Raw genomic sequence first — 24,918 nt, forward strand, 5'->3', positions numbered from 1 at the left:
TTAGTCCGGATGACATGGCATCCCTTTTTTCCAAAAAGAACTTCAAATTTTGATTCGTCTGACCACATAACAGTTTTCCACTTTGCCACAGTCCATTTTAAATAAGCCTTGGCCCAGAGAAAACGCCTGCGCTTCTGGATCATGTTTAGTTATGGCTTATTTTCTGACCTATAGAGTTTTAGCTGCCAATGGCAAATGGCACGGTGGATTGTGTTCACCGACAATGTTTTCTGGAAGTATTCATAAGCCCATGTTGTGTTTCCATTACAGTAGCATTCCTGTATGTGATGCAGTGCCGTCTAAGGGCCTGAAGATCACGAGCATCCAGTATGGTTTTCCAGCCTTGACCCTTACGCGCAGAGATAGTTTCAGATTCTCTGAATCTTTGGATGATATTATGCACTTTAGATGATGATAACTTCAAACTCTTTGCAATTATTCTCTGAGAAACTCCTTTCTGATATTGCTCCAATATTTTTCGCCGCAGCATTGGGGGAATGGTGATCCTCTGTGCATCTTGACTTCTGAGAGACACTGTCTCTTTTTATACCCAATCATGTTGCCAATTTACCTAATAAGTTGCAAATTGGTCCTCCAGCTGTTCCTTATATGTACATTTAACTTTTCCGGCCTCTTATTGCTACCTGTCCCAACTTTTTGGTATGTGTAGCTCTCATGAAATCCAAAATGAGCCAATATTTGTCATGCTATTTCAAAATGTCTCACTTTCAACATTTGATATGTTACCTATATTCTATTGTGAATAAAATAGTTTATAAGATTTGTAAATTATTCCATTCCCTTTTTACTCACAATTTGTACAGTGTCCCGACTTTTTTGGAATCGGGTTTGTACATATCGTTAGCTAACGTGTATATTTGTAAGCTAACACTCCCTCTCATTACGTTACTTATGGCTTTGGCGGTTTTCAGATGCGGAAGTAAAATTCTCTCACAAAAACAAATTTAAAGAAGTTTAAAGAAAATCTAGTTCCTACATAATTTTTCTATACATCGACTCTAACCTGGAATATGCACTTTAAGGATCTCTCTTGGCATCTGTCCTTGCACTGCAGTGATGAAGCCTCTCATCAACAGAAAGAATCAAAAGTCTAGGCTCACCTTTGCTGAGGAGCATGTTGCGTGGAGAGAGGAGAACTGGTCCAAAGTTCACTTTAGTGATGAGAGCAAGTTACATTTATTTGGGTCTGATGGGAAACATTATGTTAGGCATCAAACTGAGAAAGTCCAAGTGCGTAAAGAAGTCAGTGAAAGGAGGAGGAGGAAGTGTCTTGTGGAGGAGGAGTTGGGCCTCTTATACAGATAAATTGCAGAGAGAATGCAAATGTTTATCAGAACCTCCTTCAGCAACATGCAGTTCCTTCCCAACAATCATCTCCCAATCTGCCTGCAATTCTCATGCAAGACAATGCCCCGTCACACTACAAAATGGGTAAAGTGGTTCCTTGAAAGTCAGAACACTGAAATAATAATAATGCCCTTAAGAGTCCTTATCTAAACCGGAATGAAAAAATCTGGAATATCTTTGGAAACAAAGTTATGGCTAGGAAACGAACTACAGTTACCAGACTGGACGAAACTGGAAGAAGAGTGGACCAAGATCACAGCAGCACAGTGTGAGAAACTAGTGATGCCCTGCAGCCGCAGATGTGCTGAAGTCATTCAAAGCAGGGGCCTCTACGATTCCTACTATTTTTGACAGCTGTAACCCTCCAAAATTTGAATTGTAATTTTCTTTGGTGCAACAGTGGTTACTGTTGTCTAATTTTGATCAATGTGTTTTCCATAAAATAAAGGTTTTTGTTGAAATGCCTTGGTTATTTTGTCAAACATGTTAGTATAACAACAGTAAACCAACAGCTAATATTCCTTCAAATTTTGAGCAATGAAGATTAACAATATTTTTAGAAAAAAATCAAGTATTCATAGATTTCTTTCTAATTTTAATCTCCACTGCAAATGCAGTCTTAAAAGCCTGAGAATAAGAGACTTAAAAAAAAATGTAAAAAAAATCTTACCAACCCAAACGTTTTGCACAGTAGTGTATATTTATGTATAGAAGTTAACATGTATTAAAATGTTTTTTTTTTTAAATTAATTGATATTTCTATGTTTTTGAGCACTGTGGAGGCATAACTTATAAATATTATAATTCAATATAGAAATTTACATTTACATTTCCAAGCCTGGAAATCATATAAATATATATATATATATATATATATATATATATATATATATATATATATATATACATATACATATACATATACATACACATATATACATATACATATATATATATTAAATTTTTATTTATTTTATTTATTTATTTATTAAATTTATGCATTTAGCAGACGCTTTTATCCAAAGTGACTTACAGTGCATTCAAGCTATCAATTTTTACCTATCATGTGTTCCCGGGGAATCGAACCCCCAACCTTGCGCTTGATAGAGCAATGCTCTACCAATTGAGCTACAGGAACACTATAATAAAATAATAATAAATAATTTAATAAAAATAAATAAATAAAATAATAAAAAATAATAAAATAATAATTTAATATAATAAATATATAATGAATAATAATATATAATGAAATGTCTGGAAATGTCACAGGAAAATGTGGTCAAAACGTCATTTAAAGCATCTGATGAACATATTAAGATCTGTGATCTAGCGTTAGGTAGGCTATAACCTTTAGCATTTAATAATGATAATTTATAGCCTGGCTCTTAGCACATCTGTCAGTATTCCTGTCTCTCCAATCTGCATGTATGCATGGCTGGACAAATTATTTCATTTTTTTAACCCATCTGTAGCTATTTGTAGTGGGTACTGCTATAATATTTCTGTGAAGCTGTCAGTTTTGTGCTCATTGATGTGGCCTTGGGGACTCAGTCCCATTTAAACAAATAGCATCAAGTCAAGAAGGACTGATTTCCTTTCCTTTCAGTGCCATAATCCAGCACAAGGGCTTTATTATTCTCATGATGAGATACAGCACCACCTTGTGTATACCAGTCCCAAATGCATTTAGTGGTCACTGGTCAAGTAATCAAAAACCACTCTTCACATTTCCTGAGATATGGAGAAGCGCAAAATTCCCAGTTCTCATATTATTCTGTATAACGATGCTGCATTACGATATATCCATCATACGCATCATTCCTACCATGGAAGATGCTGTTGTCAGAGAGAAAATGGCGACAATACTGTGGGCTTCCATGCTTGTCCATCTTCCTGTAGCTCATGATGGGATCCAGGGAGGATGGAGAGCGGAATCTGTAATGGAGAAAAAAAAAAAGTTTAATTTCTGTCCAAATATAGAGTATAGCTTATCAAACGGCATCCAACATTTAATTTAAATATGCATTTTGCATGCCTTAAGACATATTTAAATGGTAAATGTTTTGATCCATGTGCTATGACAGCTAGAGGTTGATGTTCAGTGTAGGGCTGTAGCTATCGAATATTTTAGTAATTGAGTATTCTACCAAAAATTCCATCGATTAATCAAGTAATAAGATAAAATGTGTTTTTGCTTAATTAAAGTGCAATATTAATTATGCAAAAGAAAATAAGACTTCTGTGTCTATTAAAATTAACAACAAAGTTTCCTTTTTTAGAATTTTTTTTTTTTTTTTTTAAATGCATAGAATGCAATGCATACATCAAAAATAAACATTTAATTATTACCCATTGTTTCTCTGTCTGTACTTGTACTGTGAACAATGACAATAAAGTTGACAGATGAATTACGTGCATTTAAGCGCCATTCAGTTGGGGTTTTAAATAAAGCATTTTCTGAGATGCACATTAAACATTAAACACATAAAACATTAATTTAATTTATCTTTTAATTATTGAACATTAACTTAACTTTTTGGTAAACAAAGGGGATTTACTATTACAAATAAAACATGGAAGAAATGTTGTATGATTAAACCTTAAAAAAAAAATTTTGATACATTCTGCTGAACAATAGTCTTTAACCAGACTTTTATTTTGACAGGTTGACGTACAGTTCTGTGTATGTGATGTGACACTAGTTTTACTCAAATCAAACGGTCAAATGCTCATGAAGTGACTGTCAGAGCAGTTCTGGAGATGTTGTTCATGTGTTCACGTCCTAGTGAGACAGCAGACGCTGAAAACACCGCGAGCGTCACACGCGCTTCAGTGTGTGTAAATAAAGGAAGACGCGCTTCTGCTCCATTCATTAACAGAGACATGCAGAACATGCAGGATTCATATTTAAATAGACTGTTCCGGCTTAATATTTACTGATATTAGTCCATATCGTGATTTGATGTAAGTGCAATGACCTGTTTTTGATTAATTCATTCAAAATTTGGCAAATTCCGTGCCATTCCGCGTTAAACTGTAAATTCAGTTCCTTTTCAGGAACTCGAGCTGCGTCAAGCGCTTTGGGGAACTTCCCTGATGAGACCGACTCTGAATATCGTGTGCAATCTTTCCAATGGAAGGGCGTGACGTCAGGGGCGGGGTGACATAGCGACAAGGAAGCTATAAAGGCACCTGCCATGCAGCTGGCTTCAGCTTCTTGTCCTTCAGCAAGCGCTCTGTGTGTGCATGTCATTCTGTCTTGTCAGTCTTATTTATTGTCTTTTGTCACTATTAGCTCCTTTAAGTAGCTATAGTATGTCAGAGAGCAAAGCTAAGACTGGCATCTGAAGGGTGAATCCAGACCGCGTTTAGATTGTGTGTTCCTCCCTACTCAACAAAGTTAAACGTTAGAGGCGGGGATACACATGGTCTGTGCGTGGTCTGCTGTATGATTTCACAAGCGCTTCGATCCCGGAGGGCTCTCTTCGAGAAGTGAGCCTTCGCCAGCGTTCCTCGCGATGCCGGTCCCGCTTTCGCCGAGGCGGAGCGGCGCTGGCATTCGTTGGGTTTGCAGATCAATCTGCTGGAAGGAATGGAGACGGGCACGCCCTTATCTCCTACCTTACCCACCAGATCTGCCCGATTGCGGGGTTCAGAAGCCCGAGCTTCGATTCTTCCCCCCCGAGCATCGGGCTTGACGCTCTGCCTTTCTTTCTCCGAGGAGATTGACACGGAGGGCGTCGGCGAGCTTGTAGTTGCACAAACATAAAGTTGCATAAGCACCAGTATACAACAGTGTTATGCCTAACATTATACGGGCAGCGTTAATGAGCAGCTATTTAATCTCCTATTATAAATATTGTTTGTGTGACTAAGCTATTCGCGCGCTATCGAGGCAATGCGTGTATTACATCATTTTCAGTTTTGATGTGAATTTTTCCATACCCGACCGCGTGTCTGGTTATTTAAACTCCATTTAATAAGGAGGAGTTAGTTCTATCACTTCAATGTGTACTTTATCACAATCTAGACCGTGTTTACTTGTCTGATTGTTTGATTATTTTAAATTCTGAGGAATATGATGACTTTGAGATGTCAATATATCACTACAATTTTACTTTATCACAATCTAGACCGTGTTTACTTGTCTGATTGTTGGATTGCATTGGATTCTGAGGAATCTAAAGACTGTTATCTAACTTCGAGAAGTTCAATATATCACTTCTATGTGTATTGTATCACAATCCAGACCGTATTTACTTGTCTGATTGTTTGATTGCGTTAAATTCTGAGGAATATAATGACAGTTATTTGACTCATGAAGTTAGATGTACTGGAGGGACTGCTGGGCGGGAGCAGCCCCCTCTGCGTACAAACAGAGCATTGCCGCCCGTGTTCCCCGCTTCGGGACCAGAGGCTGAAGCAACGCTCTTGGCCAGTGACTTCTCAGCCCAATCCGAATCCGATGGAGCGTACTTCAGGCTGGGAGGTCCACGGCCAAGAAGTCATGAAGCATATCGGTTACGACTTCAGAGGGCGGCCCCTACTGGGGTAAAGCGATGTCCACCTCATTACAGGGTGCCCGTCTCACCTCAGTGCCCTCGGGAGGTGGGTCTGCCAACCCTGCCAGAGATTCAGGGTGCAGCGGCTTCCAGCGAGCACTGCTCTCAGTTATTTCCGCCCGTGAGCGTAGCGGAGCAGAGACGCTCGCTGCCTCTTCGGGGGCCTCCTACACCAGAGGTCAGTCTCGAGAGACTGATTCCCTTAGTACATTAGTTAGCAGCATGGAAAATACTGCCAAATGTATCTCAATGGGTCCTGCACACAGTAGAAAGAGGCTATCGCATTCAGTTCGGAGATGTCGTTCTCGCACATATGGGGGAGCTGGGTTTGAGACTAAACGCCAAGAAGAGTGTACTTTCTCCAGTTCAGAGAACCACCTATCTAGGCGTAGTGTGGGATTCGACCACGATGCAGGCACGTCTGTCTCCTGCTCGGATCGAGTCGATCCTCACATCAGTCGAGAGAGTCAAAGAAGGCCAGTCACTCACTGTCAAACAGTTTCAGAGACTGTTAGGGCTTATGGCAGCTGTGACCAATGTGATACCTTTTGGCCTCCTGCACATGAGACCCCTACAGTGGTGGCTCAGGACCAAGGGATTTTCCCCGAGGGGGAATCCATTACGAACTATCAAGGTCACGCGGCGATGCCTTCATACCTTAGACATGTGGAAGAAACCTTGGTTCTTGAATCAGGGCCCGGTGCTGGGAGCTCTTGGTCGCCGTGTAACACTAGTGACAGACACGTTCTTCACCGGTTGGGGTGCGGTCATGAGTGGCCACCCTGCCCGCGGTCTATGGCGTGGTCGCCATCTGACATGGCATACCAGTTGTCTAGAGATGCTAGCTGTGCATCGAGCATTGAAATATTTCCTCCCAGACCTGAGAGGTCACCATGTGTTGGTGCGTACCGACAACACATTGGCGATTTCTTATATCAGTCACCAGAGAGATCTTCATTCGCGCCCCTTGTACAAGCTGGCACACCAGATCTTTCTGTGGTCCCAGGACAAACTCCTCTCATTCAGAGCAGTGTATATTCCTGGGAGGTTGACTGTGGGAGCTGACATACTGTCGAGACAGGGGCCGAGGCCCGGGGGGGCTTCACCCCGAGGTGGTGAAGTAGATATGGAGAGTTTTTGGACATCTTTGCGACTCAAGAGATATCGCAATGTCCCCTCTGTTTCTCTCTAGTTCATCCAGCTCCTCTGGGACTGGAAGCTATGGTACAGACCAGGCTGAGGCTTCATCTGTACGCCATTCCCCCTATCACTCTGCTCCCGGGAGTTCTGGCGAGAGTACGCCGGGACGGGCTCCGTCTTCTATTACTAGCCCCTTTCTGGCAGATCTGATCACTCTCCTCGACGGCTCTCCATGGGAGATTCCGATCAGGACAGATCTACTCTCTCAGGCGCAGGGCAAAATAATTCACCCTCGCCCGGAGTTGTGGAAGTTGTGGGTGTGGCCCCTGAGGGGGCACAGTTCATAGCTTCCGGTCTCTCAACCAAGGTTGTTGAGACCCTCCTCCAATCCAGAGCTCCCTCTATGAGGAAACTGTACGCCCTGAGGTGGAAGCTCTTCACCTCATGGTGCAGAGACCCCCAGCTTGACCCTGTTAACTGCCCAGTTGGTACAGTTCTTGAGTTTCTCCAAGCTAGGCTCTTTGCGGGGTTAACTCACTCCACCTTAAAGGTGTACGTGGCGGCCATAGCTGCTTACCACGTCCCTTTCAACGGTCAGTCATTGGGTAGACACCCCCTAGTTACACGTTTCCTCCGTGGTGCACTGAGGCTGAGACCTCCAGTATGGTCCCGTATTCCCCCGTTGGACTTGGTTGTGGTGTTATAGGCTCGCTGTAAAGCTCCATTTGAGCCAATTCAAGATATATCAGATAGACATCTGACCCTTAAGACTGCCCTGTTACTGGCTATTACTTCTCTAAAGAGAGTTGGAGATCTTCAGGCCCCCTCGGTGGCCCCTACCTACTTAGACTTTGCCCCTGGTATGGCCAAAGCATTCTTATACCCTCGAGCGGGTAATGTTCCTAAAGTTCCCTCTGTTACTCCACAACCCATAGTACTGCAGGCCTTCTGCCCTCCTCCCTTTCGGGAGCCAGACCAGGAGAAGCTAAACTGTGTGTGTCCAGTTCGAGCGCTGGACGCATACGTCCACAGAGCTCCCCTGTGGAGAAAATCTGACCAATTGCTTGTTTGCTACGGTCTTCCTAAAACGGGTTTTTCTGCCTCTAAGCAGACCCTTAGTCGTTGGATAGTCCAGGCTATCAACGTATCCAATGAGTCCTCTGGTCTTCCCCTTCTTTGGGAGCCAAGGCTTACTCCACTCGGGGTATGGCTGCCTCTAAGGCCTCTCTAGCAGGTGTGTCCCTCTTGGACATCTGCAACACTGCAGGATGATCCACGCCCTCTATATTTGCCAGATTTTATGACCTTGATATGTGAGCCACTCCGGGCTCTTCTGTTCTCTCGTCTTAGCTGTGCTCTTCGCATACACACTAGGCAGGGATTTGGAAGTCTGGCAGCGTGGGCACATCGTTCCCCAAAGCGCTTGACGCAGCTCGAGTTCCTGAAAAGGAACGTCTCAAGGTTACGAATGTAACCCTGGTTCCTTGAAGGAACGAGACGCTGCGTCGCAGAGCCATACTCCAAGCATCCTTGCTGGCGCTTGCTTCCCTACTCGAAGCTGAAGCAAGCTGCATGGCAGGTGCCTTTATAGCTTCCTGGTCGCTACTTCACCCCGCCCGTGATGTCACGCCCTTCCATTGGAAAGATTGCACACGATATTCAGAGTTGGTCTCGTCAGGGACGTTCCCCAAAGCGCTTGACGCAGCGTCTCGTTCTTTCAAGGAACCAGGGTTACATTCGTAACCTTGAGACGTTTTTATGACTGGATTCTGCGATTCAGTCTGCGTTTTCTGCATCTCTTTACGTGTGCCCGCGCCCTCAAATCAAAACACTGCTGACTCCTTGCAGTATGCGATTTCGGACGCAGTGCTTGTGTCTCCTTCTGCTTTGTGGGTGGCGTAAATGCGTTGTGTCACAGTAAAAAAATCATTGCGAAAGAACCTGACGTGAGATTTAAAATAAATAAAAAGAGGCTTTGAGACAGAGGAATTTGCCTCGATCATTTTTTGTAATCAAGTTACTTGAGGAACGTTACGTTTCAGCCCTAGTTCAGTGTGAAGCCTGATCACACACGAGTCTCACATCTCGCTCTGATTGAAAATGACAGGTGCAGACCTACAATTACAACACTGATTGTACTGATGGGATTACAAAACAGATTATGGTGAAAGAGATGGGCAAATAAGCAGAGGATGAAAAGGAGAGTGTATGTGTGTTGGGTAGAAAGGGACTGAGAGGGCTGAAGGTGCCCTGAGAGAGTTTATTACACATCCATGTCAATTATAAATGCAGAATACATAGGTGTAAAATTGTAAGTTTAGATCTTCTCAGAGGTGCAAATTATGATGTGCCATATAACCTCTCTATATTCTTCACATTTTTCAATAAGACTGCTAATGGAATGGAAGCCCTAGCTTCCCATAAATAAATAAATAAAAATATCACACTGGATTAAATAAGATAAAATTTAGCCAGAGCTGTGGTACTGTTTGCCTGTGTGGATCCTTGTACTTTGCTATCAGCTCTCAACTATCCTATATAATAAAGACAAATAAAATAAGCTAAAATAAAGTTAAATAAAAAGGAAATTATTATAGCAATTAATATTATATTATAATATATAACTATAATAAATATAATAACATTTTTTTTAAATGTCAAACATTAAACGTACAATAATCTACACTATATACAATATATACAAACATTCTAACAATGTATGTGTGTGTGTGTGTATTTCTAAAGCAAGCATAAGAAACTTCTTTTAAAAACATAAAAACTATTTTTTTTTATCTTACCATTCTAAAACATTTTACTGTAAGGATGACAAGAATAATTTATGATCAGACTCCTAAAACTTAGGGTTTAAACCCCAATGATGAATTACCACTTCCACACATTAAAACAATAAATAAATAATACAATATGCAGTTTGCTGCTATCCATAATTGGTAGAATGAAGAGCACATGGTGCTGGATCGTAACAGAAAGTAATCACTCTAACTCTAACCACCCGCAAAGTCTATGCGTTTGACCCTTTGGCCTCAGTCTGCACTAATTTCCTGAAACAAGCTGAAATCAGACACTAAAGCAGGAGCCGACGGGGGTCTTGCTTTTTCCGGAACTTTCTCCCTCAGGATGTCCCATAAATCACCAGCAGACAAACACGCAGACAAACAGGTGCTGCTGGAGAAAAAAATTCAAAATAAACGTCTAATGGACGATAAGTAACAGAGATGTAAATGAAAAATATAATTTTTAAACAATACTGCACAGACAGTTCAGGAAGAGACTCAGAATGGGATGGGATGTATTTTAAAGAAAAAAAAGTAGCTTCTATGTGGCTGAAGGTCAAAATCAGGGACAATTTCATATTCAGAGCATCCCTAGAGTCTATGTGCATTCTCATCTGGTGATGAAGAGAAATGCCTCTTGAATAGCCACACTGCCAGGATTCTAGACAAATCAACAAAAAGGCGATGTTGAGTCTCAAAGACGAATAAAACATGCGGTAAACGCAACCCATACAGCCCAGGAGACCTGTTTCAAATACTGTCTACCCCTCGCTTCAGCTCTCCTGGTTTCTCTCATCTCGTGATTTGTCGCTTACTGTCAGAATAGCTGCAATATAAATGCGAGGGTAATCAAAAGCTGTCACATGTGCTTGAAAAATGTATTCCTGTAACTTTGAGGCACATTAGCTAAGGGATCAGAGGCTAGCAGCCCCTTTCACCAGGCATTATCCACACAGAGGGCGAAAACTGAGAATGATTATAGTGTCAGAGTGTGGTAATGTGAGCACTTGGCTTTTCAATAAACCATGCTGTTTGTACTGTCATAAGAAAGTCCCATCTGCCCCTGAGGAACACAATCTGGTTAGGTGGCGTCCCATTATTTGGAAGTGGAAATATAACCTTCTTGGATTATACCTGCGTCTCTAGCTTCTGCAAATCAAGGATGGACTCATTTCAGTAGCAAGGATCACTGAGGAGGATTTTGATGGACAGTGGTCATATTTCTGAGTATAAAATCACAGAAGGTTTTAGGGTCATTCACATGACACAGTATGTTTGGCAAGTTGCTGTACTGTTGGTTGCTAGTAGGCATTTCCATTCAGATCTCACTGGTAGTCGAACTGCCGCTGCACATTTGCATAAATTTAATATGCAAAACTTTGTCACATCACTATCAGTCTCCGTCACTAATGACAGCTCCGATGGCAAGCTCTCATCAAAACCAAATGACTTGGTTTTTCAGTGTAAACACTCCTTTAGTCATCAACAGATTGTTTATCTTGTCAAGTAAGAAATTAGGTACAATTAATAATATACATATTTCTCCTGAATTTAATTTTAAAACACTTGCCTGCCGCTAACACACTACACGACTTTTAAAGTCACCAGATTGCTGTTCTTTTCTGTCTGTCGTCACCCATGTCACTTCCACTTAAAACACATTTCACTCTAAAGGACCTGGATCACAGACAGTTCTAGATATTTAAGCTGCTAAGTATCTCTTGGGAATCTGGGATGCATCAGCACTTCTCTTAGACTGTGTCTTTCATAATTCAACCACAGCTATTGTCATTGTGAACATTTTAAAGTAGTTGTTAACTAAATACAATAGTGACATAAAGACGGTTTTCATTTATAAAGCTCTAAAAATCTTACTGACTGATGTTTTAGTGCATGTCCTGAAAAAAGGGGAAAAAAATAAAGGGTCTGATTTAAATATTTGCATTGTCACTTGCATAGTGCAAATTGTCACATGACCAGAGCAGTTTATTTCCTGTTTGCACCATGAGAAGATGACTGCATCAAAGCTTGCAAACAAAAGGTAGTCAAGTATGTTAACATAAAGATATGATTTGGTACATCTTATCTTAAAGCTGTCTAGTATTAATATATGAATTCACAATTATTCCGTTTTCTTGAGTGTGGTCATAGAATGAGTAAACAATGCTGATATCAAAAGTTGTATTTAGTTAACATATAAAATGTCACACTGTTACATTTTTATAAATCATAATTATGATAAACAAAGTTGCAATCGTGAGATATAAAGTCAGAATTTATTAAAAAAAACTCTAATTATAATATATAAAGTCAGTTTTATAAGAAATCTGAAATATAATGCTCAAATCCCTAGTGGAAAACAAATACACTAAAATGTATTTGAAATACATTAATTTCATGCTAACACAAATATAATTACATATTTATGCATTTAATAAAAATACCCTGCAATTGGAACAACTAAACTGGAACAACTAATTCTTTACTTAATGCACTTTAATTGTGCAGAAGTCTAACTAAAGATATACTCAAGAATATTTGATTGTGCTAATATATAACTATTGCAAGTATACTTCAAGTACACTTTAAATATGTTGCATTTAAAGACCGATATTATTCAAAGATTTTACAATCCTCATCAATATTGACATTATAACACATTAAGGCTTAATATTAAGAAATGTGCATTGTGCCATAATAAAGATTTACAGCAATTATTATTTTTATATCAGTAAGTTTCAAGCAATATGACAGTAAATTATATGTTAATAGATTTGAACTATACTTACTATGAAATAAATGTATCGTAAATATATTACTTTTATATTACTTTAGTTCCAATAACTAAAACATGCTTTCATGTATAGTGAAAGGGACTATCAATACAAAGCACAGATGGAGACAAGGATTAAAGAGTACATTTTAAGCCTGCATCCATTGTGATTCTCGTATGTGACTGTGAGTAATTATATTAGAAGAAAGAAAGGTCATTAATAAATCAGTGAGTATGAGAGGGTTTGAGCACTGGGATTGGGGTGACAGCACTTAAAATAGATTTAACTGTGGGGGTAGTGTCTAACCCTGTGACCCCCACACCCCCTCTGACTGTAAAGCAAGAAGCCCCCTCTTCGGAGCCCTGGACGGCTTCTCTCTCTCTCCCTGTCCAGCAGAATAAAGAGCTAAACTGCTGATTCGTGTTTCTTAATCATCATCTGTATCTGAAAATGTGTTTTATTCACAAACACATTTCTAACAGATTCTAATAATGTTGTTAATTTATTCCCAAGCTTCTGTCATCTTCTTAGAGAGCATAACAATACTTGGTATACGTCTATCTCTCCAAGCTTTTGTTTTCTGTGCCCACTTGCTCCCCCATGGAACCACTTCCCCTTCCCTCCCACTATACCATCTATTATGCATAGAATTTCCAGAACGTTAACTGTATAAAAGGTCTCCTATGGTTATAATCACTCTTTACCAAACTTTTGGAGAACAAGACACTGGCTACTTACTACATGCATCTCTGTTAGAAACAAAAACTATTTGTTTATTAGCATGCATATTACTAGAATATTGGCTATTCATTATTATTATTATTATTATTATTATTGAACTTCTAAGCACATTAATGCTTTATTCTGCATGGCCATATTTTAGATCCTACTTAAATATTACAACTAAACTTTACTTATTGTTAAAAAACAGTAAATTAAGAGTTTATTGAAGCATAAGTCATAGTTAATAGTTAGTTAATAGTGAGAACTGGTCCCCAAGCGAAAGTGTGACCAAAGAAAAAAAACATTATATTTATATATATTAAACATGATAAAATGTAACAGAACATATAAACAGTTAATCAACACTGTATAATATTAATCTGTATTGTGCTGTTTTTTTTTTTTTTCAGGTTACTCTTGCATTATTAAACCATTAATAATAAACAATTATGGGAAATATCAAACAGAAATATTGTGAAATAACTGTTTAACTTATTTTTAGGGCTAAAAGTCGCTGCCATTTTCATGTTTCAGTATGACCTCACAGCAGCGAGGTGGAACAAGTTGGAGTTCTCCGAAAATTATGAGTCAGAATCTCATAGTTACTCATGGTTATACAAACATGGCATGAAAGCACCTTAATGATGGCCACAAGGAAGTGCCTGCATCAAGGTGACCATGACTGAACTATGACTGATCTGCTTGGCTTAAAATCAAACACTCAAGTAACAAACAGAACAACTTAAAGAAAAAAGAAATGCAAGAAAAGCAAGAAATGTTTTCAAAGTTTAAGTGAACTTAAAAGCACATGGGTTAAATTAATGCACTTAAAGGGTTCTCCACCCCAAAATGAAAATTTTGTCATTAATCACCCCCATGTCATTCCAAACCCATAAAAGCTCAGTTCATCTTCGGTACACAATTTAAGATATTTTGGATGAAAACCTGAAGGCTTGAGGCTATCCCATAGACTGCCAAGTAAATAACAGTGTCAAGGTCCATAAAAGGAATAAAAAGTCTTCGTCAGAATACTCCATCTGCCATCAGACATGCAATCTGGGTTATATGAAGCCACGGGAACACATTTTGTAAGCGAAGAAAACAAAAATAACAACTTTGTTCAACAATTTTGCAGATGGAGTATTCTGAAGAAGACTTTTCATATATCTTTTATGGACCTTGACACTGTTATTTACTTGGCAGTCTATGGGACAGTCTCAAGCCAAAATATCTTAAATTGTGTTCTGAAGATGAACGGAGCTTTTACAGGTTTGGAACGACAAAAAAAGACGGGGTAAGTGATTAATGACAAAATTTTCATTTTAGGGTGGAGTATCCCTTTAAATGTCTGAAAGATTCTTGGCTTTGACTGATCTATATAGACACATTTACTTTGACCCAAAACTAGTGACAGACACTGAGATCTGTTTCAAGGCCGCCGATGAATAACTTTACTGAAAACACAAACAATACATTTAACATGTCTTGTCTTCTGTTCTCGGAAAATAAAGGGTAAATAATTAATCAGGTCTCCGCTTCCACAGAAGCTTGTTTGCCATCCCACGCTACACCCCAGCAGTGGAGCAAAATGATACGCTGTGCTTGGAAAACACTGGAATCATTTTACCCCACACGTTCCAATACACAGAAGTATGCATTCACTTTGAATAGAAGCTCTTTGCAGTGACAAACACAAGACTGTCTTGGTTGCAAAACCTAGTGTGTGTCTGATATTTATTTCACTAGAATGTGATTCTCTATATGGGGGCGTCTTGTAGAGCCAAGCACAGGTCACATAAACATTCAGCCAATATAACGTCAGCGTATCAATATATAATAAAAGTCTCTGCTTTTATAAGCTAAAAAAAACACTGTGATTTCAAAGGGATTAATCAGTTATGGGTTTAACCTCAAGGGTGGCATCTTGTTCACCCCGGTTCAATCTTTGAGCTTTTTTATTGAGCTTTATTTTAGACCTGGCAGATTTAAGAAAAAGACAACACATAATAATTTAAGGTCCAAGTCTGTCTGGTTAATGTCTGTATATTGATGTAGGGAAATATTGAACATGAGCAACAGTGATTGTTGAGGCTTCAGGGAATAGCACACACCTAGATAAATGGTTTCTATTTTAATATCCTTTCAAATGTAATTCATTTCTGTGATGCAAAGCTACATCAAAGGAATAAATTAGATTTTAATGTAAAAATTACATTTTGCATCATGATAACATTTCACAATAGTACATTTTTTTTCCCATGTGATCAAATAAATGCAGCCCTGATGGCCATAAGAAACTCCTTTTAAAAAACATTAAGAATCATTCTGATCCCAAACTTTTGAACGGTAGTTTTAGTATATATATATATATATATATATATATATATATATATATATATATATATATATATATATATATATATATAGTATAGACATAATATAGATAGTTCATAAAAGTAAAACAGAAAGAAGAAGAAAAAGAGGAAAAAGTGAAACTTTTTCCGCCTGGTACCGTTCAAACGTGCACCTGCTCTCAACAAAGAACAGAGACAAATCACTTACTTCGGTTTCACTCAAGAGTTTGATTATAATTCCGCTTTGGTTACAAACTCAGTCTTGACTCTTTTCGTGGAAACATTGGAAACGCTGTGTACAAATCTTCCTCTACACACGCGTCTCCAGGGTTGTCCTTCCCGTGTAAAGCAGTGTTTACTGTTTAACTGTACGTCTCCGCTCTCATTCAAAAGCTCCGGACTGCTAACCGACCGCAGCCGAGAGGAGCAGCCGCAAAAACAGGTGCGGATTTTTAGGAACGGACTGACAATGACCGACTGTAAACAACAATTAATGCGGTACTGTCGGTTCAGTTGGCCAGTATTGATCCATTCCTGCATGCATTTTAATTGTCATATTTCAACAAACAACTCAAACACTGAGAACTTACACATGGACTTTATTTTTTCTTGCAGCACAGTTATGGTTAAAAATACAACTAATAAAAATAAATAGCAAAAATTATTACTGTAAATTAATACTTATATTAGGTGATATTAAAAAAGAAACAGGGTGAAATAAAATAGTATAAAAAAAATAAGAAATGCTTGTTAGAAAACGTTGGCTCTTTTTTTTGACCAAGCTAAGTAATAATGTAAAAAATATATATATAAACATAAAACATGTATTCACTAATTATTTTATTCATAGATGTTATATGTTTAAATACATTTGCATTTCAGTTTACTACAAACCTAAAATGGGATTTTTGTAAATTCAGTTGAGGAGCTCAAAATTCCAAGCTTAGAATTTGATACAATGAGAAGGGAGTTCTGTTCTCTTTCCCACATGAAAACAAAGGGCATATTTGCCTGTCACACATCTCTCATCTCTCACTCCTTCCACAGTTTCCACAGGTCTTTCTGTGTAACCGCCCATGTGTGGAGTCTCGGTTCAAAGTCTGCTAATGTCTCATAACCAATGCACCTTTCAATTCAAACCGTCTGTCCAATAAGAGTCCGGCATCTCTGCCATAGTCACAAGGGACATTTGCACAACAAAGGCCGAAAGGAGGGGGCAGGCAACTTCCCCCTTGTGCCCATTAGAGTAGATAAGACTATTGCCATTGAGATTTGAGGCGAAAACAAAATCCCTAGCAAAGGACCTGCACTCTCACTGTTGAGAAAACCAATGGGAGGGCCATTAGATGCTAGAGTCTAACGTGTCTGAAATTACATCTTCTATTTGAGTTATTTGTTTTTCGTTTTGTAGAGAAAATGAAACCACCAGGAATAATTGGGAGACAAGAATAAACCAGAATAACTTCTTTCAGGTTCAGACGCCAGATTTTTGGAGTATTGTATTCACTTTAAACATCTTGTCGACATTTTAAATGGGCTTCTTAATTTAAGTTTTCACTAACAGTGGTATTCTTCAGCTCAATTTAGTTCCATGTTGTTTCAGATTCGTTCAATAATGGTCACCAACGAAGTTCATAATTATGAAATTAGTTCAATTCAGCTATAAGCAGCTTTACAGACGTCAACAGTCAAGATTCAACTCAATTCAATGTTGATTCAATTCAGATAAAAAAAATAAATAAGTCAGAGCTGTGAAGTTAGTGTCATTCTCCAGCTCAATTCAGTTCCATTTTTGTTCTCATCCAATCAGTGCAGTTCAATCGATAATATTATTGAATATTAATTGTCTTTTAAAACTTTGTCTTCATCTTTTAGATATATTTTCATCTGTTTTTTTTTTCCTCTTCTAGCCTCTTATCACTGTCTCCAAGTGCCAAGGCCTTTAGGACCCTGAGAAGGTGGCACCCTGATGCACTTTGTCTTCTAAATGTGAGGTTTCTATAGTAATGGGGATCCCTCCTCCTCATTGTCTCCATGGGGGCATCGGTAGACCCCCACTGCCATGTCATTGTGACAAAGCACTCCCCCACCTCCCCGGGAAAGAGAAAACCGAGAGGTCTGTGGGATATGGATTTATGGGAGCAGGGAGGAGATCAAAGGCTTTCCGGTTGTTAGGAATATAACGATGGTGTCCACCGGTACGTGTGTAGGACAGCATGAATAATGTGATGGATTATACAACACTGCAATGTGTTCGAAACGTCTGTCTTCATGTTGAGCAAACAGGGAATATGTGAAGAGATATATTCTTCACAGGTCAAAGTAAAAATAAAGAGAAAAACACACAGGGATTTGAATCATTTCAAGTTTAATTGCTGCTTACCTTATCCATTAAGCTCAGGTCTGAGATCAGCAACATACCACATTTAGAATTAATACTTTATAAAATACTTCAAACAAAATAACTTCTGAATATTAAGGAATATTTCACTTCTCTTTAGTCCATGATGCCCATTTGAAGAGTTTCTTAAGTGAAATGACCAGCATATTATTCTTCAAGACATTAGCAGCTCTCTCCCAGCGACTCTCTTCCTTCCACAGGCCTTTCCCTTTCTTCTCTGCTCTGCTCTCGGCCCTCAGAAAGCGCTTATAGAGATGCCAATAGATCCGAGAGTGAGGGTCCAGACCCACAAAAGGAGAAGTCCTAGCCAATCCACGCCTCAAAAGTTCCTCATTCACACAGGTGTTAAAGAATGAGCCCTGAAAGAATAATGCGATGAAGTTGATTTAATGGATTTGCCTGTGTTTTTAAGCACAGATTGACTAATAACATAAAAATTATAACATCTAGATTACAATTGTAATAATTTACATTTAATTATTACATTTCTTCACTAAACTTTCATTCGTTTTTCCATGATCTTCCAGTTGCTTGTGATTACTATAGATATATATATATTTTTTATACAATTTTATAGAAAGCGTACATAGAAATAATAATAAAAAGAAAAGAAATAGAGCACAAATTGAAAATTCTAAGACTTTTTCAGCCTTAGAAACAACACATTTGAAATTCAGTGACATTTCCAGTTTTCCATGACTGTTCCATGACACTTGTTTATAAACATTTAATAGTTTAAAACTTGTATGATATTAGATCTAAAGCAGTGGTTCATAACTACGGGGCTGGGACCCATTTGGGGGCCTCAAAACGATAAAAAAAAATTAAAATAAAAAACATTAAATGGTCTAAACAAAAACAAATCAAGATATTTCTTATTTTAACTCATTCCTTCAACTGGATCCCAACTTTATTATTATAATTTTTTTTTTGTCTTTGAAGAGCCCAGTCCTAAAAAACATGGACACAAGAATATTAAATTACATACACAAGAATATTAAAAGGGTTAAAAGTGACAAATTTCTACACCTGGAAGAGTCAAATTAATATAATCTCATTTTTATAGTGAATATACATCTTCCTAAACTATGCCAAGCTCTAAAATAACTTATAAGGTAAAAAGCTTGAGTAAAATAAATAAAGAACGAAAGAAAGAAAGGAATTGATAAGATACAAACTACTGGAAAAAAATAATTAGGTCTTTGAAAATTGGAACAAGGGAGGCATTGCATTCAGAAAGGCTAAAAACCACTGATCTAATGTGTCTTTTCTTCCCCTTTCTAAAGCATCTCATTTGTCAAGCTAACAACTTTCATGGTGGCATCTGAGCCTGTGCTAATCTGGTCTATCGCACCTACCCTGTTAACTGACACTAGGCAGTGGAGGGTCTCGTTCCGTCGGGCGATCAGTCGGAGCCACACCGTCTCAGCTGGCTTCAACTGTTGACCAATCCAGTCCTGCCCTTCCGAGGTCAGCTCCACTCCAGCCAGACGCACATCCAGAAGGGTCACGGGCTGACCTGCTGAAGCCAGTGTCAGTTGTGATCTCCTTTTTAAACGCTGTATCAACAAGACTCTATTTCAAAGTGCTTTTACGATTTTAAAACAGTTTACGGAGTTAGTATAAAGCAGCAGGACTTCTAAAGGATTTAAAGAAAGGATCATTTTCGGTGTCTGAGAGGACCATTATGTAAACAAGACCAGTAAGGTCACCCTGAGTATTAGTCTCTGTGGTATACAGGAGGAAGCTAGATACGTCCATATGGTACAAAAACACCAAGAGGACAAGCTTACAACAAGGCCATCTGTGAATCACAGTGACATCTCCTTATCTAATCACCAGGGAGTTGATATGTGACTGGTATGGCACATTTAGATCACATCTAAACTCATTCTGAAGGCATGGCTGGTCCATAATAGAATTACTTTGACTGCCTCTTTCCACTAACTGGTTTATAGAAATTCATCATCTTGTAGATGTGCAAATGGTGACAATTCAGTGGCAATTTAATTCAGTTCTGAAGCAACATGAGTTTTCACAGGGTTTGAAGTGTAACAACAGGACGACGGGAGAGAGAAATATTTTGTGCTTCAGTGACTTAAGTTAAAAGACCAAGAAGTGAATTAAAATTGAATCCAAGTTCAAAGGCAAAGTCACTTTTTTTCTACAGACAAAAAAAGAAAGAAAAAAAGAAAAACCTTCTCTACACTTACTGACACAGCAGGCGATCCACAATTATACAAACCGATAAAACTGTTTCTAAGAGAAATGGGCTTTTAAAGATTGAGTCATAATGGAGACCAGCTGTTCAGATGAACACAGTGGTCCCTGTGACAGCTGTGAAATAAAAGTGCAGGCCTACTGAAAAGACATTTAATTAAGGGGTCTTCCTGAGGGACTGCAAAAGGAGGTTGTGTATAAAGGTAAATCAGTATCAAAACTCGAGAGGTTGAAGATCTGAATGTGAGAACTTGTCATATTAATATTTGTATTTGTAAGTTAAAATTTACACTCACAGCTCTGATGTGAAAAGTTGAATCTTTCAATTTGCACACACAGACAATGATCAAAACACTCGTGTTTTGAAATGGAAGTTGTAAATCAATAGCCACAAATGTGTAGAATGACATTCACACAAAGAAAATGACATACACACATTTTTAGGACATATTTACTTTTGCACTTTACTTCAGTTACGCTGCACAACGTCAAGTCGGCACTTATATATGCAGATGTGAGAGACCAGAGCTGGGGGCGGGGCTTTGGTGTGAATGAAGACATTTTATTGGTCGATGCCCGACCAATGAACAACGCCAATTTTTTTCACTGAATATCCTTAGCTTTGACAGGATTTTAAGACACTGCATTCATTTTGCCATTCAGGTATTATCTAGAAGACAAATAATGCAACATATTTTATATGTATATCCCACTGCATATTGCAGAGTAAACTCGCTGTACAAGAGCATGCTTTGATCTCACCGCCACGCGGTCACGTGGTTCATGTAGTAATCAATAGTACTAAACTGAACATTTTGTCAATATGCTTGAAATGTATTAATTGGGACAGACAGCAGTTTCCTTATATTTGCAGCGATTTCTAGTCATTTGTGACACGTAAAGTGCATTGATTATGCATGGATAACTACGTTGACTCATGACTATGCCTTACAATAGCATTTTATACTGGAAAATGGAACAGCATTATGTTCCCATACTCCCCCTTGGCAGTTAAATGTGACTAAACAATTAAGTGTAACTTTTAACCAATAAAATAACTGTACTACATGTTAACTCAGTAGTGGTGGAAATTATGATTCTTTCTAGAGATTCGTTCATTTTCAGTTCGTTCACCAAAATGATTCGTTCAGAATCGTTCACTGATTCGTTCAGTGATCATGTTTTCGTATTACACAAAATATGCCAGCAGGTGGCAAAAAAGGGTGTATTATGTGTTTTGTCTTAAGTTAACAAACCTATTCACTTATTCACAAAAACTGACCTGGATTTATAAAAATGTGTGCATAATCTCATTCAATATATTAAGTCTTATTCTTCAGATGAACAAAGCACGAGGTTTTCATACCTAATTAGCATTTTAATTGTTTGATCAGATAGGTTGTATATTATATATTCACATTCATAAATCGGGGATTAAACGTTGAGTTCTGTATGCTAAATATCAAAACAAGCATATGTGCTTAGTACCTGTAACTGCTCTTTGCATTTTGCGAGATTGACATGCTAAATGGCAGACTAACCCAGTTTACTCTCATTCATTTCCTTCACGAACGAGATAAGCTATACCAGTTCATTTCATTCACGAACGACGTATCCGTTCATTCAACTCATTCACGAACGACATGTGTGCCAGTTCAGTCATTTCATTCACGAACGATAAGAGCTCTAGATCTCGTTCAGACTCATGAAACTAGTTCATTGAAGGGTGTATACGTTCACTACATTCAACAAATCACATGCTCTGTCACATCTCATAATCGAAGGCTATTGGCTCGAGGTTGAGTAATTCTTTGACAGGATGAAATGGTTCAGTTACCCGGTTCACCGAGCTGCGCATGCGCTGCTAATAGCGCCACGCTGCTGTGTAGGGAGGAACTTCAGTGAACGAGAAATATGAGTCAGTGGATTGCGTGAACGAGAACGATTCGTTCACCTAAAAGATTCGTTCAAAAAGAACGATTCGTTCACGAACGACACATCACTATAACTCAGTCCTGTTTAGTTAATTTGAAGAGATCATGGTACTAAATAATATGCGCAATAATTATGATCCATGAATGACCATTTGAAATATAACATTTTCTAATATGGTTATTATTTACACTACAATAACTGTAGTATTTAGGTTTAAATTCCAGTGCAAAGAGGCACGCTTTAAATTAGAGGCATTTGGTGGCCAGAAAGATAATATTAATATGCAACTCCATTGCTTAAACACTAGATGGTCTTGTTGATGTTTAATAAATACATGTATTTAGCTCTACTAGTTGCTCAAAACAGTATTTCTGGTCATAAGTGCTTATTTTTTAGGTTTTGCTGTTTAATGTACATTTAGACATTATTAAACACTCGATTTTTATTTTTAAAAAAAATAATAATAATGTTGCATTTAAAAAGGTTCATTACTGACAAGCAAATTGGGAATTTAACCCAATGCAGAAGTTACAATTATTTTTACAAAACATAAAAATAATAAAAACAGCATTATATTGCAACTCTGGTAGAGTGATATGCAGTGGGATATACATATAAAATATGTTGCATTATTTGTCTACTAGATAATACCTGAATGGCAAAATGAATGCAATAAAATGTCTTCATTCGCACCAAAGCCCCGCCCCCAGCTCTGCGCTCTCACATCTGCATATACAAGTGCACAAGTGAGTTTTGCAACAGAATACCGCAAAAAGAGTAGCAAAAGTCAGAGCACTAGGATTTGAACTTGTACTTCCAGATCTGAGAGGTTGTAAGTGCCGACTTGACGTTGTGCAACGAAACTGAAGTAAAGTGCAAAAGTAAATATGTCGTAAACATGTGTTTATGTCATTTTCTTTGTGTGAATGTCATTCTACACATTTGTGACTATTAATCTACAACTTACAATTCAAAACACGGGTTTTTTGATCATTGTCTGTGTGTGCAAATTGAAAGATTCAGCTTTTCACATCAGAGCTGTGAGTGTAAATTTTAACTTACAAATACAAATATTAATATGACAAGTTTTCACATTCAGAACTTCAACCTCTCGAGTTAAGCTACTGATTTACCTCCATAGTTGTGTGGCTCCTTACGTTTAGTAAGTAGGCGACTGAGCAAGGGAACATAAATTGGAATGTGTTCCACTTCGAGCCCTTTTTCTGTAATGTTTCTAAATCTTCCTCTGACACTGATGTTTCTCTCGATGAATTGTGCTGGAATATCAGTAGCGGAGCCAAATTTTGTAATCTGCAAAACAAGGACAGGAAAATATGACCAAGACAATAAAACACATCAATAGTTCCAGGGCATCAGGAGCCACTGCTGGTGAATGCCATAACTACACCGTCATGATTTCTTATTAACATAGTTAAAAATATTATATATATATATATAGGGTATATATTGGTAGTATATCTATCACCTTACAGATACCAATAAACCAGTTACGATGAGAAAAATAATGTTAGCCAATCAATAAACGGGAAACAACGTTCTGTCAACCTCAACCAATGGTGTGAGTCTGGGGCGTGGCTACCTGTTTGCTCAACAGTTGTTATTGTTTACAAGCTAATATCAATCATTCACATAAAAAATAAATAATAATAAAAAGCATATGCATTAAGATTTTATTTAAACTCACAGAGCACTTTAACATATGGACTGTCAGGAGCTGTGTGAAATAAAAACCGTGTCATCGAGTGTGTGTGGTGTGTTTACCAGTCTGATGCTCCTAGCTATGATGAGAAGACCCGCGAGACCAAGACACGTGCTGATGTTCTGTTGGGGAGCACATTAAAATATGCATAACATAAGATAAAGCAGTGTAATATTTACTGCGTCTTGCACGGGCAGCTGCCATTTTCAGTAAGTAACGTTAGTCCCCAAGCTCAGTTCCCTCAGTGCATGGGAAGTCTTATATTTCTACGCCATTCAAATGAAATTAAATGACACGGAACGTTATTGTTCCAATCGGTAACTTACCCGGACAAACGTTAGGTTATCGTCAGCAAACTGTGATATTTGTGCAATCAAATTTTCAGAGGGCTTGTCCTCCTGGTTCACATCTGCAGGACCCGAGCCTGGCTGCATATTGTTTATAGAGGAAGAACTACAAAATGTAGCCACGCCCACTGTTCAAGGGTACCGCCTTAGGCCAAAATAGTGAAATGCGTTTTCCGTTTTATATATGAAACACAAATGTATCCGATTTCCTTTTATTTATTTGTATAAAAAAACGTTCATTTATTTTACACAGAGTTTGGGAATGTTGGTAAAAACGTTCCTTGGAACATTTACAAAGTAAGTATTTACAAAGATCCAAAGTCACGCTGCAGCTGTACCCTCTCCCCACTATATGACATAAAACAAAAAGGTGAACACACTTAATGAAGATTACAAATATAAAGAAATTTGCATGAAGAAAAATTGACAGCAGGTAAAATATTTATCCATATAGTACAGTATTTTACAGGGATAGTTTACATAGCTCATTTGGATTTCCCCCACTATGGAACACAAAAGAAAATTTGTCAGGATGACAGTCTTGATCATTGAAAGTCTTGATCAAAGATGATGTAA

The 24,918-nt window shown here is 38.3% G+C and overlaps 2 protein-coding genes across 3 annotated transcripts in view; both read right to left on the reverse strand.

Moving 5' to 3' along the window:
• Positions 1-24,918, reverse strand: part of LOC132156003 (acetyl-coenzyme A transporter 1-like) — a 249,357-nt gene that overhangs the window by 215,091 nt on the left and 9,348 nt on the right. The gene's annotated exons all lie outside the window — the stretch shown is intronic.
• c18h3orf33 (c18h3orf33 homolog (H. sapiens)) lies at positions 18,071-24,464 on the reverse strand. Of its 2 annotated transcripts, none has more exons than XM_059564795.1 (5): positions 24,322-24,464; positions 24,058-24,117; positions 23,433-23,586; positions 19,479-19,639; positions 18,071-18,479 (listed from the first exon to the last, which is right to left on the reverse strand). In XM_059564795.1, exons 1-5 carry the CDS (start codon positions 24,427-24,429, stop codon positions 18,207-18,209), a joined length of 756 nt encoding a protein of 251 aa, XP_059420778.1. In that variant the 5' UTR covers positions 24,430-24,464; the 3' UTR covers positions 18,071-18,206. The 2 variants fall into 2 exon arrangements, with proteins under 2 accessions (XP_059420778.1, XP_059420777.1); XM_059564794.1 differs by having other exon boundaries at positions 19,479-19,642.

Source organism: Carassius carassius, chromosome 13 (assembly GCF_963082965.1).
Source record: "Carassius carassius chromosome 13, fCarCar2.1, whole genome shotgun sequence".
Lineage (NCBI taxonomy): Eukaryota > Metazoa > Chordata > Actinopteri > Cypriniformes > Cyprinidae > Carassius > Carassius carassius.

What these genes read in the sequence shown, in the direction of transcription:
- c18h3orf33 (XM_059564794.1), bottom strand. Translation starts at nt 24,429, where the DNA reads ATGCAGCCAGGCTCGGGTCCTGCAGATGTGAACCAGGAGGACAAGCCC. An exon ending in TAGCTAGGAGCATCAGACTG is followed by an intron (nt 23,587 to 24,057) that starts GTAAACACACCA and finishes CTTGTTTTGCAG; the next exon opens with ATTACAAAATTTGGCTCCGC. An exon ending in GCCTAGTGTCAGTTAACAGG is followed by an intron (nt 18,480 to 19,478) that starts GTAGGTGCGATA and finishes TTATTCTTTCAG; the next exon opens with GGCTCATTCTTTAACACCTG.